The sequence below is a fragment of the Gymnoscopelus microlampas genome, assembly GCF_963454915.1.
Source record: "Gymnoscopelus microlampas genome assembly, chromosome: 3".
Classification (NCBI taxonomy): domain Eukaryota; kingdom Metazoa; phylum Chordata; class Actinopteri; order Myctophiformes; family Myctophidae; genus Gymnoscopelus; species Gymnoscopelus microlampas.
In genome coordinates, this window is record NC_139940.1 from 18,933,517 (window position 1) to 18,954,544 (window position 21,028).

A 21,028-nucleotide genomic window follows, 5' to 3' on the forward strand; every position below is an offset into this window, starting at 1 on the left:
TTGACTGTCAGTGAGAGAGCAAAAAAAAGAGAGGAAAAAAAAACACTGGGGGAGAGAATGTTGCACCAAGTACAATGAGAGCAAATTTGTCGCAGCTGACTCCAAAATTCACATATGACATCCGACGAAATCAAATTTGATGAGCAGTTCTGAATCGTCTTTGGAATTTTAAAAAAGTGGATCCCCACGACTTTACAATCATGCGAAACACCACTTGGTTGTTGTCTCCGCGGAGTTCAATTTTGGAATACTGGACATCGCTCATTGCGTGTCTCTTTTGGATTCAGTACTCTTATGGGATGCCTAATGTTATTCGAATAGGTAAGTTATTCACATTTACACACATTGTACGATTGTTCTTTAAAGTTGCATGCCATTCTTCTGCAATATAGTCGTGTGCGGCGCGGGAATGACTGGTACAAATTTCAATATTCCATTACCACTTTGCGCATCATTATTTCACGTGAGTGGGAATCAAGATTAAGATGCACATGTGTTATAGTAATTTCTTTAGTCAATGAGCTCCACTCAGATGTGTGAAATACAGGTGTTTTAATTTGACCTCTGCATTATTGTTGCTTTCCATTTTCAGTCAACCATTTGTCTATTTGACTAAATACTGCCGTTTGTATACAACCAACACACTAGGACTATATTAGGCTTATTAGGCTATATCTCTCGAGAGTAGCCTGTAGGCCTATGTTCTTTTAAATCAGCATTACAACCGCAATTAACAGGCACAGGAACGGATCAGCGACCTTCAGAAAGTTCTTAAATGTTACAAATGTGTCATTTTCCACGCGGACAAACAGGACAGAGGGCTAATATACGACAGCATCCGCAGAAATAGGATAAAGTAATGCAAAAGTGAGATAAAGTATAACAATTGCTGTCAAAATGCACAGATACAATCAACAGGGTCACTTGTGACCACTCTCTGCATCCTTTTTTTAACAGCCGTTTCCCTTTCATGTGAAAAATAAACACGTGGTCGGTAGATTCTGTCTTTTTTTTCCTCCTTCAAATAACTGCGTGAGAGAACAATGTGAGAATTGACATTCGTAGCCTGACGATGCGTTGAAACATTTGGTGCCACTAGGAGACAGGAGCAGAATTAGGATCAATACGTTTTTGTCTGGAGGCAAATCGTTTTTGACATTTGGCAGGGTGCCATGCAGGACAATTACTCACAATGGCATTGGCCCACATTAACATACACCCGTACAAATCCCAAAGTATAGGCTACAGCTGGAGAGATGGGGTCCTCCTAATGTCTTATCTTCTTTGAAAATAAGGACCTAGTCTAGTGAATATTCTTCATTCACAAAATTATTCAGAGGGGAATGGACCAGCCAGCTGCTTCTTTCACTTAAGATCAGGAGCATCCCAGTTCCCACTGACATTTTGTACTCTTCATCATTAGGACATACTGTCAAGGCCAGGAGATGGTAATTGAAAAGGCATTGATTAAATTAAAATGTATTAGATTTCTGCTGAATAAACCACTATTTATTGTATTATCTTTACAGCCTGCATCAATACTTCTAATAGGCTATATGCAATACAAGAGAAATGTCAAGAAAAAGATGTAGTTGTAGTTCTCTTCTCTATCGCACATCACCCTGTGATTGAATGCTTCACTCTGAAAAAGCTATGACTTCTCTGACCTTTGGTGATGTCTTAAGAACTGCATAAATGTCACCATGCTTTGTTTTGCAGTGATGTTAACTGGTAGGTTTTAGTCGAAGGGACATCTTTTCTTTTTTGTACAGCAGCAATGAAGACATGAGACAGAGTTTGACAGGCTTTAGTTTTGAAAATGGCAGAATGCAGAGACACATTTACCTTGAAATATTCTACAGTCACTGCTTTTTTTTAGAAACTGTCTTTTGGTGCAGTACAGGTTAGTCAGATTTATGTGTTTTTAAGATTTGTCTTTTTGACAACTGACTGCGGAGAGGGACATGTTAAAGCAGGCTGCTGGATTTGCCTTGATCTTGTGCACAAACAAATTCAAAGGCCCACTGAGGAATACATGTGCATATGATCTTCGAAAAAGCACAATGTTTGTGTATGCACGAGAGCCCTTTTTGTGTAAAAATGTTTTTGCACCATTTGTCCTGTGTAGCTGAGAAGTGGACTCACAGGGATGCAATAATGCGTGAATCATCTTACAATTTAAATTATCGATATGGATTGGATTGAAAAAATATATTTCAAATTAAATTGCCTGTAAGCATGTAAATAATGCTCATAGCCTATATGAAAGTGCCTTGCAAGTAGTATACAACCTTAATTTGTGTGAGTGCCAATTGTCACCAACAATGTGTTAAATTAGGAGGCATATTCTGTTGATTTGTACAGCTATACCTATTTTTGTATTTACATTATGTATGCAGTGGATATGTTTATGTATCTATTTGTTTAATTTGTATTATTTAAATAATGTATTTTCTTCCAACCTGGTACTCCAGGTACTGTGTGTGTGTGTGTGTGTGTGTGTGTGTGTGTGTGTGTGTGTGTGTGTGTGTGTGTGTGCGTGTGCGTGCGTGTGTGTGCATGTGTGCATGCCCGCATGTGCTCCGTGTCACAGCATTAATGTTGACTCCAGCAGAGGGCTCCCTCATAGTCAGTGCAGTGTTTTGCCCAATGTAAAACCTTTACACTTGCTTACCAGCTCAAACAAACCAGTCACAATCACTGATGTGGGCGGTGGCTTTAGTTCTACAGGATGCTCTTGTGTTTCGTCTGTGCTGTGGGACTGCACTCGGTTTAGGTATCCTAAAAGTAGTTCTCCAAGTACACCATCTGGGTAATGGTGGGTATCCAAGGTGGAGTTGATTTTAGTGATTTTACAGTGCACTGCTCCAAGTTGAGGCCAGATGGTCGATCAGACCTATTCTGCAAGCTTGAGTTTCGGAGGGAGAAAAAAAGGACTATTCCAACTGCACTTGTATCCACCCACCCGCTGTGGTTTTTCCTCTTAACTATCCTCTCTTTTCACACTTTTCTTTTCCCTTGATGGTTTAAGGAGAGATGTTTGAAAACGCACTGTCATTTCTCTGAGCCATTTCAGCAGATAATGCTGTTATATTATTAAAAATACTTACTGGTGTGCTCAAGTGCTCTGATTTGTCTTTCACTCACATGAGTGTGAGTATAGGTTCATTGTGATGCCTGAATTTAGACCATTACTTTGTAGGGCTTCATACAGAAATGTACTGAAAAATGTGCCTATGATTTCAGTTATTGTTGCTACTTTGGCATGACACTGTCATGTGACAAAATAATATATAAAAGGGCATTCATTTATGAAAAAAGGTGAAATATGGAGATTCAAGTTTTCTTCCCAACAGCGATAACAGTTACAATAAACAGTAAGAGTGACTATCAACGCTATGTTCTGCATACTCCCTGTGGATGGCTTTTTATTGGCAGATTTCATTACCATCCCCTCTACGCGTTGCTTTCTACTCCACCAGAAAGGAACTGAATGATATTGCTGTGAAATGAACCTGAAAATTCCCAAATGAAAAGATAAAGCAATTCAGTTTCTAGATTGGGTTACTATTCTTAACAGTACTACTCCTTTATTTGTTACAATTACAGCACGACAGTTGGAATGCAATCAAGACAATCTCACAGAGTACTTTTTAGCATCACGCAACCATGTAAAGTCACTTTCTATGTGTGAGGACTGGAGGACATGACAATCAAGAAATAATCCAAAATTGCTATCCAGACAGCGAGTTGCTATCACACACAGTACAGTACAATACAGTACAGTGATGACATTTCATCTAAGTTCTTTATTTGAATATTAATACATTCAAACATTGAAATATTCATAACAGCCGATAGTTATGCTATGTCTCTCTGCCATCTGTGAAATGATGAAACGAATCTATCGTTTCTTGTCCCTTTCCCTGTGATGGTATTCTCTGCCTGTTGAGATTTATTTATTTATTTATTTTAGCTAATCATTTAAAACACTCAATCAGTGGCTGCTCATCAATCATATTTTCATGTTGTTTCATTCTCCTCACTCCTCAGTTTGCAATAGTTGGTCACAACATTCTCATTCAGTCTCCTTAAATGCTTTTGTAGTGGGTGGGTGCGGGGGGTGAAATAGGCTATCACAGGGTTTCCCAAACTTTTCTATACCAAGGACCCCCACACAGCTTCTGGCTGTCACCCCCAGCCCCCCACACCCACACCCATTGTGATTGTTTTTTATTTAAAAACAATTATAAAAAATAATAAAAATAGCCAATCTAGAAGCACAATGAAAATATTGGATTAATATAAGATTTTGACATTAATGACATGCTCAAAACAGGGATGCCATGATTACATTGTTTAAACAGGCACCATAATGTCATGAATTGAATTTGATTGGATTTTTTTTTCTCAATGATTTTTGTTTTCATTTTCCTCTCCTTTCCTATTGCCCCCCCTGAAGCCTCCTGGCGGCCCTGGCCCCCGCTTTGAAAACCACTGGCCTATTGTTTCAGAGTAAGCCCTCAGCTGTGAGGTACTGATAGCTGGGTGAGATGTGAACTCTTGGAGGCTTCAGTAAGAGGAATGGGCCCGCGCTCACTGCTGTGTTGAAGACACACAGACCCACATCAGAGAGCTGCCTTCAGAGAGAGAGAGAGAGAGAGAGAGAGAGAGAGAGAGAGAGAGAGAGAGAGAGAGAGAGAGAGAGAGAGAGAGAGAGAGAGAGAGAGAGAGAGAGAGAGAGAGAGAGAGAGAGAGAGAGAGAGAGAGAGAGAGAGAGAGAGAGAGAGAGAGAGAGAGAGAGAGAGAGAGAGAGAGACGTGATTAGCTCTCACTGGAATGAGTGCACTCCCAAGTTGCACACTCCCTGAGATCAACCTCGTCTGGGTTTGTGCAAATGTCTGTCATCTAAAATGACAGAAATATTTCAGGACCGCGACGATGCCATAATTCTAAGAAGGTCAAACCCAGTGGCCGGTGGAGAGGGTCTGCAAGTGTTGCAATGAAAGACAACAACGGGGAGGTGCTACATTAAGAGTTGTATCATATTAAGATGGACATCAGTTCCTGAGTAGAGATGAATATTTCATTTTCATCTAAATTTAATCTATCCCCAGACGCTAGCAGCAAGCAGGGAGAAGAAGCCTGTCGGATAGGGGCTCGAGGCTGGGGAGTTGTCGTGGTGAATATGAACAAAGCCTGGGAGAGGTCGCAGAAGAATTGGATCCAGGGAGAGACTTCTTTGATGTGTAATTCCATTATCTCTGTTAGAGGAAGCAGAGATTGAAGGGGGAAGGAAACAGTGGTTGTTTTACCTGTGCTAACACACTCCCCTTCATCCAGTTGTATAAACATGTAGGCATAGGGCAGACTGGAAGGAAAGAGTATATACAGTTTCTGTTTCTTGTTGCTTAATGTTGCCCTTTTAGTCCAGGAGCTCAGTGCTTTCCATTTTACATTCATGTCTTAAAATATCTTGAAGACAATACACACACACACACACACACACACACACACACACACACACACACACACACACACACACACACACATTACATTACATTATATACCCACTCAGATATACGCATAGCACGGCAACCATATGCACACAAGATACACACATACAAGGGCATGCGTGGCATGTGCTCGCGTGTGTACGCACTCACGCACCCATGCACGCACGCACACACAGACACGTGCACGTGCACACACACGTGCACACAGCCATACAAACCCATACTCCATCCGCTAACGTTTTCCAAAACATATGTCTGGTCTCACTGGGACTCTTGTACACAATCCAATTCCATTCTCTCTGTCAGCACACTCGCCGCTCGTCATTAGCTTCAATCTAGCTGATGAGGAACGGCAGATGTTCGTTTGGTTCTGCAGAGGGCCTGTCTCTGTACGTGCCATTTTCTGTACTTGCCTGTCATCCTGTTTATACACAAAAGGAAGGAGCAACACTCTTTTCGTAAAAAAAAAGGAAATGCAGTACATGCTTCAGCTTTGACAAAATGCAGTCTAGTTATGGGCAAAAAGTGATTAAACGGATTTTGATATCATATTAACACATTTTGCTGGGGACCCCCTGGAACCCCCTCAAGGACCCCTGGGAGTCCCTGGACCCCACGTTGAGAACCACTGCTATAATGAATGTGTAAAATGAAGCCAAGGCAAAACGCGATACATGTGTAATGTGCCATAATGTCTGCCCATAATGCACTTGATTACTAACACTAATAAGACTTTACTGTACAAGGGAAAGCACAGGTACTTAGCTCCTTGTTCAGTCACACATAATAATGATCATCCGCTAATCCAAGCCACTAGGGGCTAATAGAAAGGATCTACCAACCGGCAAGATAATCCTATGACACAGCAGGTCCTGTATATAGCCCAAGCTAGTTTAGCCTAGCGACCGCTCGCACACCAGATGGTGTTTTCACATCGTACTACAAAGTGTGTGCTCTACAGCGAAAAGGTCTGCTGTAAGCATATGCTTCTGATAAACATTTGAATAAATAAGGTGGTGGTTGTCATATTTTGCATTTTTCTATTCTCGTGAATCCCAGTGAGGCAACAACTTTCTGTCACAGTCAATCTTTTGTACAGTAGGAATTTGATTTGCAGATACAGTATTAATTTTAGGCTATTGAGCAGCAGCAGTTGTTCTTCATAACTGTCTCAGTCGGTATGGTGCCTGGCAGTTTTTATAGCACTGCATAACTTTGAAAAAAAAAGAAAGAAAGAAAAGTCTATGAGAACAACAGCTTGATTGATTGGGTCCGCAATCTGTGTGTGAGTGCCCCCTGGGGACTCAATGTCATTATAGCAGGATGTGTGCTTTCCTGGATTTGACAGTGTTTTGAAATTCATGACTTGTCAATGTTAGCTATTTCCCCACGAATGTTTCTGTACCAAGGCACTGAATCAAATTTCATGCTCTAGCCATTTGTCTTTATTATGTGCCCTTGTCCTTTCCATTTGACTCTCCCATCTCAGGCTCCTCGGGGCTCTGCTGGAAAAGTCAAATAACATGAAAACAGTTGGAAAAGGGAACGCGCGATCACAGCTCCTTTTACTTCCCGGGTCACGCTATAAATAGTTAATTAGAATGATCTTGTTGGAGGTAATTTGGCGGGTATTTGTTACGTTTCAGCACGGGGGGGAATTCGTCTTTGCTTTTCCAGATATACATAACGTATATGACAGAGTAGATACACACAAATGCACACAAAGTACTGCAGTGAGGGCGAGAGAGAGAGAGAGACAGAGAGAGAGAAAGAAAGAAAGAAAGAAAGCAAGAAAGAAAGCGAGCGAGAGAAAGAGCGAGTGTGGTTGTGTAGATGAAGCTTGGGGGACTCTTATTTAGCTTGTTAATTAGCTTGAACCTTTTGATCCCAATTTTAAAAACCCGCCACGCTGCGAGCCTTTTGTGCGTTGCCCTAAACAAGATAAAACAGAGCTCTATTCCTGCACCTTTCAAACACCATGGCGTTCAAGGGAGCAGTGTTAGTCTTGCCATCCGCAAGACCTCATCCTTATCTATCCCCAGACACTGTGTGTAAACTTCGGCACCTTTGACACTGCTGTTACATGCAGTTGCACACATGCATTACAATAGCGAGACCTTTTCTTCTCACTGCTGTATAGTCATCAGGAATTTGACACTAGGTATCAGTGGCCATGCACAGGTTTAAAACCTATTTAGTCTCGGCCCCAGACAATGAGCAGAGGGGTGGGACCAATTCATTCTAACCTTTTTTAATCAAGCTCTCATTGTTATAGGCGCACTGGAAATGTCAGGTCTTGGTCGTGCTCGGTGACTGTAAGGTGTGTGTGTGTGTGTGTGTGTGTGTGTGTGTGTGTGTGTGTGTGTGTGTGTGTGTGTGTGTGTGTGTGTGTGTGTGTGTGTGTGTGTGTGTGTGTGTGTGTGTGTGTGTGTGTGTGTGTGTGTGTGTGCGCGCGCGCGTTCGTGCATGCGAGAGTGAGTGAGACAGTGTCGATGTGTACGTGTCGGAGTCTATTTTTCGGTGTGCAGGCTTCTCCATGCATGCGTGCCAAGGGGTTATATAAGGGGACCTAGCTCAGAGTCCCAGGGTGCAGGGGTAGAGCAGGAGTTACTAATCTACAGTGAGGGAGTGGACGAGAGAAGACTCACCTCCCTCCCCGTAGAGACAATGAGAAGGACCAGATGAGACAAACATCCACAGGCTACAACCGCTGCAAATGAATGACTATCACCAGGACATTTTGGGGGTAATTTCCGCTACTCAGTGTTAAAACTCTGAGAGTGTACAAATGTAACAGAATGGAGCCTAGGGGTCCATTTTGTTACATTTGCACACTCAGTATTACAGTACAAATGGATACATTAACATTAAGGATTGCACCATGTACATTCTGCCTCGCTCCGCTTTTTGTTTTGTTTTGCTTTGTTTTGTTCTTATCCTGGCAATAAGAGATACACACTATACGGCATGGCAGCTGTGGAGAATCTCTCCACCCCAGTGTGCTTATCCCTGCGCTGATAGATACAGGCAGGCAGGGAGCCACCGTCAATTTATTTAACACAGCCAATACCCAGAAGATTCCACACAGCACTTCCTGCTGTGTGCAGACAGGAGGAGCCGGGGATGGTCCGCCTTGACTGACTGAATCTTTTACTTTCTGTCGATCTGCCGTCCAAACTGTCCTCCTGGGAGCACTGTGGCAAAACCACAGAGTGGACACTGTGAATCATCTACAGACAACTTGTCTGCATAGGATCAGGTTCAGATATATGGACTGCAAGATGGAGGTTCTCGTGGATGCAGTGGAGAAGGGAGAGTTGGATAGTGCATAGCTTGGGTAGCTCTAGAATTGAGTGGAGCTATTAGTGAGATAATGGTATGTATAAATTAGGCTATTTAGTGTGCAGACAGTAGAAGTATCCATTGTAGAAGTCCCACTTTCCACTGCATGCTTGGCGAAATACTGCTGCACATTTACTCCAGCTTTAAAAGGAATGCATGAGAGAACGGAATAGTTCACCACAGAAAATGAAAATTTGTCGTTGTCCACACAATACAAAAAGAGTTTGCCAGCAAAACATCATTCTCCAAAACAACTGAACTGAAGACTTGAAGACAAGGATTTTAAAAGTTAAAATAAATAAAAGACCATGAAATTACTCCATTCACCTTGTGCAGCATAATCCAATGCAAGTCTTGTATTAGAGGGGTGGGGGGAATCCCCCTTTTTCTAAAGGGTTCCCAGATTGACCTTAGTGTGACATAAAATGTATATAAATTAAAGGGGATACACCATGAATTTTTTTGTTTGGGGGGGGGGGGGGGGGGTATTTTTGGGGCTCCCCAGTGTCTCTTGTACCCCCAAATTATTATTTTTTTAACATTCAGTCATTCATTCTCATTTCAGAGATTTTCAGAATGGGCGTGTCTGAACAGGCCATCTCAGAATGGCAATGTTGCTTACAGAATTGCTCAGTAGCACCCCTCTGCCCAACAGGACGTTTTGGTATTGCAGCTGAAAGTGCTTTATAAGCCAGAGAGAAGTTAGTTGGAATGAGTATATCTGAGGCTTGATTTAGGCTCAAACCTTTTGAAAAACGTTTGAGGGACATAAACGATATGATATTAAATATTATTATTATTTTTTAAATTCATGGTGTAGTCCCTTTAACATTGTAGGTACATTACGAGCCTTGGACACAGCAACTGTGTCACGCATGTAGCACAACTCACGCCAGTAATGCAGTGAATGAAGGCAACCGTCTCATTATGGATAAAGCCTACAGGCAAAAATCATTCAAACAGGCCTGCATGGGCAATATATTAATCTTATATTGATATTGTGATATTAGACTATTGTCTGGGATTTGGGATATCCTAGTTTTATAGGCTGCATTACAGTAAAGTTATGTAATCTTCTAAACGTACCTGCCTGTTCTAGCTGTTCTATTATTTGCCTTTACCCACTTAGTTATTATATAGGCATTAATGATGATTATTTATCAATATTTATTGTGAAAACACTAATAATCATCCCTACAAAATCATTTGGTGAAAATATTTGACTTTGTCCATATCACCCAGCCCTATATCCAAATAAAGTTAAACAGTTGTCTGTCTCCCTGGAAATGCTTTCCACTGCCTTGTAATTTCCTAGTCATCTCTTTTTATCAGCAACGCCTTTCATTTACATTTGGAGACCAGGCCATTAGATTAAGAGTGAAACTCAGCAGGGGTTTAGAATACAAAGCTTTTAAGTTAATATTTCCTTTCGAGGGAAAACCAGGGTTTTCACTGTGTAGAAAGGACCAGCTAACCCAACGATTATGCATTCATGCTCTAATCAGCGACAATGTGAAATCATTTGGCTTCAGAATACTTTTTGCCCTTTTGGTAACTTTAAAGGCCTGGTCACTGTTGACTCAGTTGTGATGGAGAAAAGTGCAACAGCACAAAGATTTGCTGGTAAACTGGATGTGTGTTATGTTGATAAAGAACATTATCTGTGTTTTAGATGGAATGAAGATTAATAGATAATGACATAATTTCCATTCCATTTCAGCAGTGCCATGTCATTAGTCCGACGGCCCATTATTCCGACGTCCTGTTGCTCCGACTGGCCCCATTATAACTAATCCTATCCCTAACCCTAACCTCACACTAACCTAACGTTTGTTGGACTATTGGGACTAATGGGAGGTCCCCTATGAGCAGTCCCCCTTTTCAGCTATCTATAATCATAACAAATAGTCTGCAAACTAACTGCTCAATGACAGAGCTTTATGCTACAAAAAAAAAATCTATTGTAATTTTCCAGGAAGAATTGGCGGCAGCACTACTTTGGTCAGATTCAGGTTCAATCCATAAATCAAGTGAGACTCTTACATACTGTATGGCTGCCACCGTACTGACAGAAAGGTTGCAATATCCTTCATGTTTTAGCCCTTCACATGGGGTTTGTGGAAGCTCACGTGTCAATGGCAAACATGAACGTGATTGACAGGGATGATAATGACCCCAGTGTTTGATTAGTCCATCGTCTAAGCAGCGGGTAGATTTTCCAAATCAATTCTCTATCACAGAGAGTTAATGAAGTATTAGACTGCTGGTTCTTTGGTAACCAAATCATGTTTTTCCATCACAAATGCTAAAGTATGTGTTGCTCGTCTTTCGTTTCCATGGCAGTTTTTATGTTCCTTTATTGTCATTATTATTATTATTTAGTTATTTGTGGTTGAAGGCTATACCTCCTATAACATCACTTATTTATTATGCCTTCTGTCCCTAAATTAGACTCAGGTATGTGTTTGTTTATATGTGCTTATTTAACCAGTCATCCTGAGGTTTTAAATCTCTTCTTGCCTGGCCAAGAAATACTGCAGAAGCAGCAGAAACTGATGTACAGTATAATAGTACTAGTACAGTTTCAGACATTATTAAAGCACACAAAACATCAATGCAGAATAATCTAATTGAATCTAATACAGGTATGTCTAGTTGTACACATTATGCACATGTTATTTCAAATGACTTGCATATGCCCCTAAGCATAATGCATCTTTCATCAAATCCAGTTTAGGTGTTGCATTTTGTTCCTAGATGTAAATCCATTCTGGTTATGTCCTCCCAAAGACATATAAAATAAATAAATAAGTATTATTAAATAATAAATGAAGAATGTGCCGAAGCCACAGTATGGGTTATGTCCGGTAATATATAAACTTCAAACTGTCTTTCTAGTACAGCGAGTTTTGTTTGTAGGAATACAAATGAGTACAAATCATTGTAACAAAATATTGAATTAACAAGATATCTCCTCTCTTGGAGAGAAATGCTCAAACAACAAACAACCTCAGAGATGTATAGTATTGTGGATACAATCTCTCCAGAATGTTTTGCTATAGCAAATGGTGAACACTTGCAATTATCTGTACGTATGTTAGGAATAGATAATCAAATACAACGTGCCGTTTTGTGTCAATCCACCCATGTCCAGTGCACCATGAGAAAGGCCAAACATTGGCTTGTGTGACAGAAGACAAAGAGGCAGCAGCGCTTCTCCCCAGCAGTTACGTCTAGACTTATAAGTCAATTAAGGAAATTTACAGAGCATCACAGTTTAGAAATGTCAATATTCTGTAGGAGATATATAGGTCACATGCTGTTGGTACAGAGGGGGAGCTGCTTTTCTTCTATTTTCCGGTGATATTTCTTTGGTTATAAATACAGGCATATATGTCAGTATTATTAGACTGTTACTGCATCTCTAGGCTTTGAATTTCTACCTTGTGAGAGCCTCCTACGCTAGATGTTTCTTTGCTTTGATTTGGTTTAAACTATACCAAATAAAATGTTCTGATAATGTACACAATAGATTTGCCATTAGTAACAAGATGTGTGGGTTTGCTTTGATTGATAGGCCTAAGAAAATATGACCACTAAAGTAGTGCCACACTTAAATTGATTGACAGCAAGCTGATGTCACTGAATTAATGTCCACTTAATGTCAATTTACAATTTACAATTTAAGTATTTAGCATACACTCACTACTTACTTGTACACTTATCCAGAGTGACTTACAAAGTGCAAGATTGGAGTAAATGGCATGAACCCTAGTCAACAAACAACATGATACATGTTCAAGTAAGCAGAGTGCAAAGTAAGCTAATTAGAGATACACAATCAAACACCCTTAGAGTGGACCACAAATTGGACCAACAGAAAAGCTTATTTTTGTCAGTTATTTGACAGAGGACTCTGTTGTTTTTCTTATCAACTTCAGCTCTGATGGGGTCTCGGGCCATCTCGCTGTTATAGTTCATTTTTATGGTTGGCACAGGCGGTCTAGGGAAAACCTAGAGGTCTGAAATACAATGGCAAAGGGTGAAGCAAACCTGGAGCTCTTTCACAATAATAACTAAATCCGTATACTGAAACTTCCATCGTCACGTCCTCCACTCCCATCGTTTCCTTGCGCCGCCTCCGAGCGAGGAGTTGAGGAGGAGAGGCGAGGACAGAGGAATCGAACAGGGTTGACTTAGCCAAATTCTAATACTCACATTTCCACCTCCTCATCTCCTCCATCCTCCAGCATGGCAGTGTCATGGTTAAATTGGTGACTTACCAACGCTCCTCGCTCACTGAAATGTCATTTTGAAACGACATCAATTACTTATGACGTTAAACAGCTGGATCACTGGTAACGGAAGGTATAGCTTATTGCTCAAATGTCATGCTGCGTTGGACGTATTTATTTATAATGCTTAGGAATTGAGCTGTTTGACATGCATTTTCTCCTAGATCCAGCCATGTTACACAACAAACTGCAGGATTATGTAAAATGAAACCATGAAGTGAATATTACATTCTCAAATGTTTATAACGAAAGGTGCAATTTGTGAAAAAGAACAGAGGAATGCAAAGGGGGAATAGGCTACATTTTATTCATAAAAATAAAGACATGAACAGTGTGCAACAAACCACAACAAACTTATAATAATATAATAGTCTGTAAGACTGAAACTTTCAACAAAATCTGTGGAATGAATGAACTGCTTCAGCAGCTTTGATCACTGTTATTCAGAAATAGGATAGCACAGGCTACAGTTTTGCATTATTAGTTATTAATACAAGCAGATCAAACGTTTCGGCGGCTCTAAATCATCCCTTTTAAGTCTGCGGCATGACACAGCTTTTGGATCCCATGAAGGGTACACTTCATGTTTTCTTGTTGATCCTCGCTCTCAGCTCCTCCAAAAGCAAATTAAGCTTTGGGACGCAAACTATTTCTGGGTCATTCTGGAGGCCGGAGGTGCCGAGAAAGCAGATATTTATGTTCAGCTTTTAGCATGATCACAGGTTTAAAAAGACTGGTGCCATTAAAAACACTGAATTATTTAGCTGAATTATATAGCTGATACAATATAAAACTTCAATCTCAATAATCAAAAGTTCAGAATCTAAGATTTGGCGACCAGAGATCTCCCTCCTGAGGCGGGTAGTGAATTTCTGAAGTTGGACTTTAACAACTTCCTGGCTTTGGAAAAAGTTTTGGAATTTAGCCAATGTACTGGTTAAGCGAACCGCAACGCAGACTTGAAGCAGAATGTACTCTGACCACCTCCTGAGGAGGCCTGTGTATTGTTTGTTTCAGAGGCAACTGAGTTCTTTTGGAGTGCTCACATACTGTATGTGCGAAAAATAGCTGAGTCATGGTCTGAGCCACTTCAGAGGCTGAAAGTGTCCAAGTGTGAACTGAGTTTGGTTTGTTTAAAAAGGCTATAGGCTATGTTAAAACACCCTAAATAGCATACATAGCACTAGCAGATATTGCACCTGTACCTCTGCCGGGGTGCTCCTTCCATTCCGACATCTCGCCACTCCGACTAGTGGCTTCCGCGTGTGGTTAGGGTTAGGGTTAGGGTTAGGTATAGGGTTCGTTAACGTCGGAAAGGCGACATGTCGGAAAGGCGAAATGCACCCACCTCTGCCATATATAGCTGAGCATGTACAAAAATAAGTAACAACACAGAAGGAAGAGGGCTAGGAGGTAAAGTCTTTTCTGCGGTGGAAAATTTGGGATTGAGTCTACAATCCTGAATGGGGGAGGGGGAGGGAGGGGGTGGGTTAGTGACCGTATCTCCTGAGTCACTGCCACCATGTCCTGCTCCAACACTGTCTGCAAAAAGTCACTATATGCCTTTTCGGGACTTCCACACTCCAGGAACACAGAGGTCCAGTTTTCACCGTTTTTGACGCCTGAGCCGACTCAGCACTGTCCGAGTGGCGTCAATAGTGAGTAATATTCCTTAACTTCCAAGAATAATCTGTCATACTGAAGATATAGAGCCTGACCGATGCCTCATTTTTGGGCCTGATGACGATCCCAAATTTGGAGAGTCCTAGAAGATGTTGTTTTTACTGATATTTAGAATAAAAGAACAGAACTTTCAGATAAACGTTTCAGAGATGAGACAACAAGACATGTCTTTCTGCTGGCACAAACCTCTCTCACTCTCTCACCCCCCTGACCGAAACCTGTTTATACAACGAAGAATTGTAAAACATCACTTCATTGGGATATTATTTTCAGGAGTAGGCTAAGATCACAGCAAGAAGAGGAGATGAAGCAAAGTTCAAGTAGAGACTAGATCCTAGAGTATAGCTACAGTATGAACCCTTTATGTGGGTGCACCATTGACAGTAATGATGTTGCAAAGTACACACCATCCAAGTTTCCTTTTCACCTACTGTAAGTATTGTCTTTTTGATAAGACGGACAATAATAATAAATCCCTCTCTCTCTGTATCTCTCTCTCTCCCCCAAAAGGGCCTCGCAAAGCGCTTGTGGCAGTGAAAACCCGATACTTGTTGCCTATTTCAAATCGTACCCTTTGATTGACTGTTGATATTGATATAACTGACACAAGGAAGACCTAAACGTGTTCTCAATAAATTGAGAACAAATAGAAGAATGTACTGTACATCTGAGCCTGTCTTGCATCTATTATTGTCTCCGCCAGGCCGTAAGGCATGGCGAGAGAGTATGTTTTACCCTCCGTCCGTGTGTCCGTCCGTCCGTCCGTCCGTCCGTCCGTCCGTGTGTCCGTGTGTTACCAGCTAATCTCCGGCACCGTTGGCCCGGTCGCTGCGAAACTTTGCACACACACTCCCTGGATGCCAATTCAGAACCTCTGCCTCAAATTTTTCACATGGGCCTGTTATAGCGCCACCAGGAGGCCGATTTGTGCAAAACCCATTTTTTCACATTATTCCTACAGTTTTTAACCAAACGTCATGCAAATCGGTACACAGTATCTCTATAGTCATGTGATCAACCCTGATCTGTCCGATTTCCCATATTCCATCCTTATTGGTTAAGGTTGCCATCCAAAGTTTTCAGGATTGGTCCGTTTTGAACAAACTGCCTCAAACCATGAACGCAGCGTGCGATTTCCGTGAAATTTCACACGCACATTCCCACTAGGCCGAGGAAGAAATGCCACCCTTTTCACATTGGCCTGTTATAGCGCCACCAGCAGGTCTAATTTAGCAAAACACATTTTTGGAACAAAATGCTTCAAATCATGAATGCAGTGTCCGATTGCCGTGAACGACCTAAGAATAAATGGCACCCTTTTCACATTGGCCTATTGTAGCGCCACCAGGAGGCCACAATAGCCTACCCGACCTGGCGGAGACCTGTGCTCCGAGGAGCACTTTTTCTAGTTTTGAATTGCCTCTTTTTCCACTTGTTGTTTTTTGAATTAACAACCAAGACTTGCGAATTAAAGAGAATTTGAATCAATCAGTTCAGAAATACAGAATATAATAGAGCAGGATCTTACGAGACCCAGGAATTACGGTGTTAGAAACAGATTATATTAAATCTACAAGCTCAATCTACAAGACCCACACAGTGAGTGTGTGTATCAGCTAATTGTGAAAAAAAAGTAAACTTTAGGATGCTAGGTGGAGAGTGGTTGCAAATCAGCTTCATAATTGCTGATACCAATGCCAAATAATGGCCAGTGTATTGGCCAAACGATATATCGGTCTGGCTCTGCTATAGAGAAATTATAAAAGAAAATTGTTCTTCTGACTTTTTGTTCTTTCTGATGGAGGCCAGCGGTCAATTAGCAGTCCATGCATGCTTTATTTCCAGTTGTTAATGCACATTCTGTGTCAATATTCTACTCAAGCAGTGGAGTCCTGCACACTACAGAGATCACAGGATGAGCGTTTGTGTGTGTGTAGTGTGTGTGTGTGTGTGTGTGTGTGTGTGTGTGTGTGTGTGTGTGTGTGTGTGTGTGTGTGTGTGTGTGTGTGTGTGTGTGTGTGTGTGTGTGTGTGTGTGTGCGTGCGTGCGTGCGTGCGTGCGTGCGTGCGTGCGTGCGTGCATCTCATTGTGTCTGCGTGTTCTCTCCAGTCCAGACAATTAACTCAAAGAGTTTCTTAGCCGCTGTCAAACTCAAAAACGAGGCCAGAAGACGATATTACCTCCAATTATGGGCGTTAGCGTAACTGTGAAGTCTGGAGCTCTATCAAGCTGTCGGGCTGTCAGACGTTTGTTCATTTATTAATTCATTTACGCGTCACTTCATATTAGAAGCGCGGTGATGATAGACAAAGACCTCCCTTTCTCCCCCTCTGTCGTCCCCCTCCCCCTGCCTCCAGTCTCCAGTCCCTGTCTTCCTGAGACGAGCAATACCTCTTCGTTTGATGTTCTGGAAGTTTTACACGGTGAAAGATAAGCTTTTGTTTGGATTTCATTCACTTGCTGTACTGTATTTCTCCCTTTCTGCTCGACGAAAGACGCCACCCTGTTAGACATGGGCTCATTGGGCTAATCCCTTTGCCGGGGTACAATGAGAGCTCCCTCCCTCTCACCTTCCTTGACCCATGGTCCCTCTGCCTCAGCTGCTCACTGTATAATGGGGATTACATTTCAATTTTCTAGATCAATCAGAGAATCTTATGAGCAACTGGCAATTGAGCCCCATTCAATCCCACCCTGCACATTTCCAGCTCATTCATGACCATTTAAAGGATTTAAAGGCCTTGAATGAATCTCTCGTCGAGGCCTGTCCCACCCTCACCCACCACCCCAGTCATCAGACACTGAAGTCATTCGGCCATTACAAACCATTCCAGACAATTGAAAAATGTTATACATATTCTTTTATGTCACCATTCCTCCTTATAACGAGTAATTTATTCCTTTTTTTCACCCTTTTAATTGCACCATTTCCTAACACACATTGCCTCCATCTGATGCTTCCTTGGAATTTTGCGTACCTTGATTTGTGAGAAATTATGCTGGGAGGGGGGAAAGAGAGAGGCAATGAATAACAGCACATGAAAATGGGCTAGTGATTGCCTTCCCTGGGTGGTAATCGAGAAAGGCTTGAGTGATCCCACCCGCAGATGGAGCCCCCTCCTTGGGGGTTGATTAGCTACGGAGCCCCGGAACTCAGACTGACATGCTGGCTGATCAGCCACCTGCCTCAGCCTGTCAGCGACCCATTGATTGCAGGGTGCTTCAGAATCACCCCCTGCCTTTTTGCTGCTTTAGTATCCAGGGTCTAGCAGGGGCTAGCATCCCATCATTACATGGTGGAATTGTCCCCGAAAGCCCCCCCCCCCACACTCACACACACACATTTTCTGAAAATGTATGTGATTCCCCCCCCCCCCCCCCACATAAAGCTAATGCACAATGAACAGGCCATCAAGCTAGTTTGAGTGCATTTGTGCAAGCACAGGTTTTTATACTATAAGGTACTATGAGGATGCTCTTAGAGACCGTTCTTTCAATGTATAGGCTATTCATCACACAGCTCTACCATTACAGTGCCTTGCTGGTCTGGAATAAGAGCTGCAAATCACACCATGATGTCGGTTTTGGGGTTTTGAGAGAGTGTCTCGTAGACTCCACCGCACAAACAATATTATGATAGGCCTATTGCATTGTATGAGCAGAGAACAGGGTTGAAATGGTACAGTAGTTGTCAGCCGATTGTGTGAGGCTGAGGAATGGATGTTAAAGACTGCTGCCTCGCTCTCCCTCTCTCTGTTCGGCTGCACCAGCATCTGAAAATGGGACCTTCTGTAATGACTTTTTTTTTAGCAAGGCAATTGGAATGGAATATCCATAATGGCATTCACGATTTTGGTCGACAGACATGATTGAAAGTTAAATCATTCAGGAAGGGAGAGTTTTGGCACAGGTTATTTGTTCATATTGCTCATTGGGCAAACCACTGGATGAAAGCAATACATTGAATCACAGATTAAGTTAATTTTGCATTGGATTCTTCATCAGTTTGTGGTAACTCCTTGACTTGTGGTTATGCTGTAAGCGCTACTATGAGTGCCAAGCTAAAATATGTTGGTACTACTAGCTAATACATCAAATGTAAATCAGCCAAATCATTTAGCCCTATAATAATACAGTATGTGTCTTGACCCTGTGGGTAACTGCTATATTTACCATGGATCAGGATGTTATCTGTTATCCTACATCTGTTCATGTCAATATTGCTTTATTATTATTGTTATTATTATTATTATTATTTTTGTTTTAATTATTTCAGAAAAACTGTTTATGAATGGACATTTGTGCTTTATTCTTGAAATTGGGTTGGGAAATGAGAGGCTGTATTTTATGTTATTGACCCGAACCTCTGTTCTGGACTGAAATCAGAGTACAGGCATTTAACATACAGAATCCCACTGTGATGGCTTAACCGGTTATAGTAAGCCTTGTTTTATTAAATCATTGTACAACGCCAATCTGCAAGCTCACAAGGCACTGTGAGTTTGTAGATAAAAATCGAATTATTTCAAAATCCTTTGAACCTTTTTGAAATTGTTTGCCTATTACAAGCCCAAAATAGGGCCGCCCGGTTGAGAGTGGTTCAAAACAGCAACACACGTTCAATTTCAAGCTGTTATCGTCCCCCCAGAGAAAGTTGTTGTACAGTAAAGTAAAATGCATCACCTGGCTGCACTCAATAAGCAAGATAAACTGAAATATATTGGACAAAACCCTACATTTTATGTGGTACCACAAGCAGAAACCTGGCTCTGTGCTCGGCCTAGCAAGACAGTTATCTGCTGCCCCGCGGTCCATCCTTCTGCCTCGAGTCGGGGGCCCAGCAGGTCTGCCTTGGCCACACACCCACCCACCACTGTCAGGCTTGTCCGCCAACCAGATAGCTGGGACATCCTCCAGTCACTCAGCCCAGCTGCAGGCCTTCGCTCAAGCAAGACTGCTCCCCCTCTGCTTTAAGTTGCTGTCAGGCAGGAACCTCTAACTGATCTCCATATTTTAACTTTTTATGTTTTTTTTCCGTAACTTAATGCCCTACTTCGTCATACTAAACTGCAGTGGTGGAAAAGGTATTCTTTTTTTTACTTAAGTAAAAGTATCAATCGCGCGGGCGACGGCCTTGTGTATGTGTATTGGAACTGTATATGAGCAGGTGTTTGTGTGTCACTTTCCATCCCTGATATACTGTCACATACTTTGGGTGCTCATATCCCCAGACGGGTATGGTCTAGTTTACTAGTTACTTTGTAGATTTACTGAGCACATGCGCTCCCATAGGCTGGGGGGCTGTAACCATGACGACCCATCGGCTGAGCTCAGAATGTCCGTCGTTTACAGCAAAGCGCAAATAAACATGTTAAATTGTACCGCTCAAGCCACTGAGGAGAAGTAAAAGTACAATATTTGCCTCTGAGATGTAGTGGAGTAGAAGTAACAGTACTGGAAATTGGAATTACTCCAATAAAGTAAAAATACCTCAAAATTGTGCTTAAGTACAGTATTTGAGTACATTTACTTAGTTACTTTACACCTCTGCTATACAGTGTCACACAAAAGTAGCAAAAATGTACGTTGTAAAGCTCGAGCTTGTAGATGGGCTATTTTTGTTATTTCTTTCATTTGAATCCTGAAAAGTAACAGTTTTGGACACATGAGTTTTCCACCCGACAGCAACGTTTTGCTCCTGAGATTCTCGATCTTGTGCTCACACAATATAGGGTCAAAACTCTGGGAGTGAGTCTTCTCTGTTCTTTGACGTGTGCACTTGCATTTAAATTGCCTGTCAGTTAAATAAATAAATAAACATTAAAGTGGCGACCGTGGTCACGTATAGCTTCATGTCTAGACTTCAGACTCACAAAACAGACTTTGGCTTGTTGTCAAGCATGCAGTGCTAAGTGCTTTATTTATTTTCTACACCCCATTGTCTTATTTCTCTATTTTCTCAAGGAAAAGTGTGGCGTCTGATACGGCTGGGGTTCAATGCCAGCGTTTCCCACCCTCTCTGGTCTTGTTCCTTTTTTAAATAAATACCTTACAGTATATCGCCTGCATCTGCCGTGTTTTGCACACCCGTTGGAGTGTTGGTGATTTCAAACGTCTCTCAATGCCAAGGTTGCTGTGCGTGTTTACCAGACGTTCAAAAAGGGCAGCCTTCTCTCCCTGGTGTCTCATTGA

The 21,028-nt window shown here is 41.8% G+C and overlaps 1 protein-coding gene across 1 annotated transcript in view; it reads left to right on the forward strand.

The window, feature by feature from the left end:
- Positions 1–200: 200 nt before the first annotated feature.
- Positions 201–21,028, forward strand: part of grik3 (glutamate ionotropic receptor kainate type subunit 3) — a gene marked incomplete at its 5' end in the record, with an annotated part of 116,230 nt that continues 95,402 nt past the window's right edge. The window contains one exon of the mRNA XM_084052113.1: positions 201–321. Coding sequence (XP_083908239.1) covers positions 201–321 — 121 coding nt within the window. The remainder of the gene's footprint in view (positions 322–21,028) is intronic.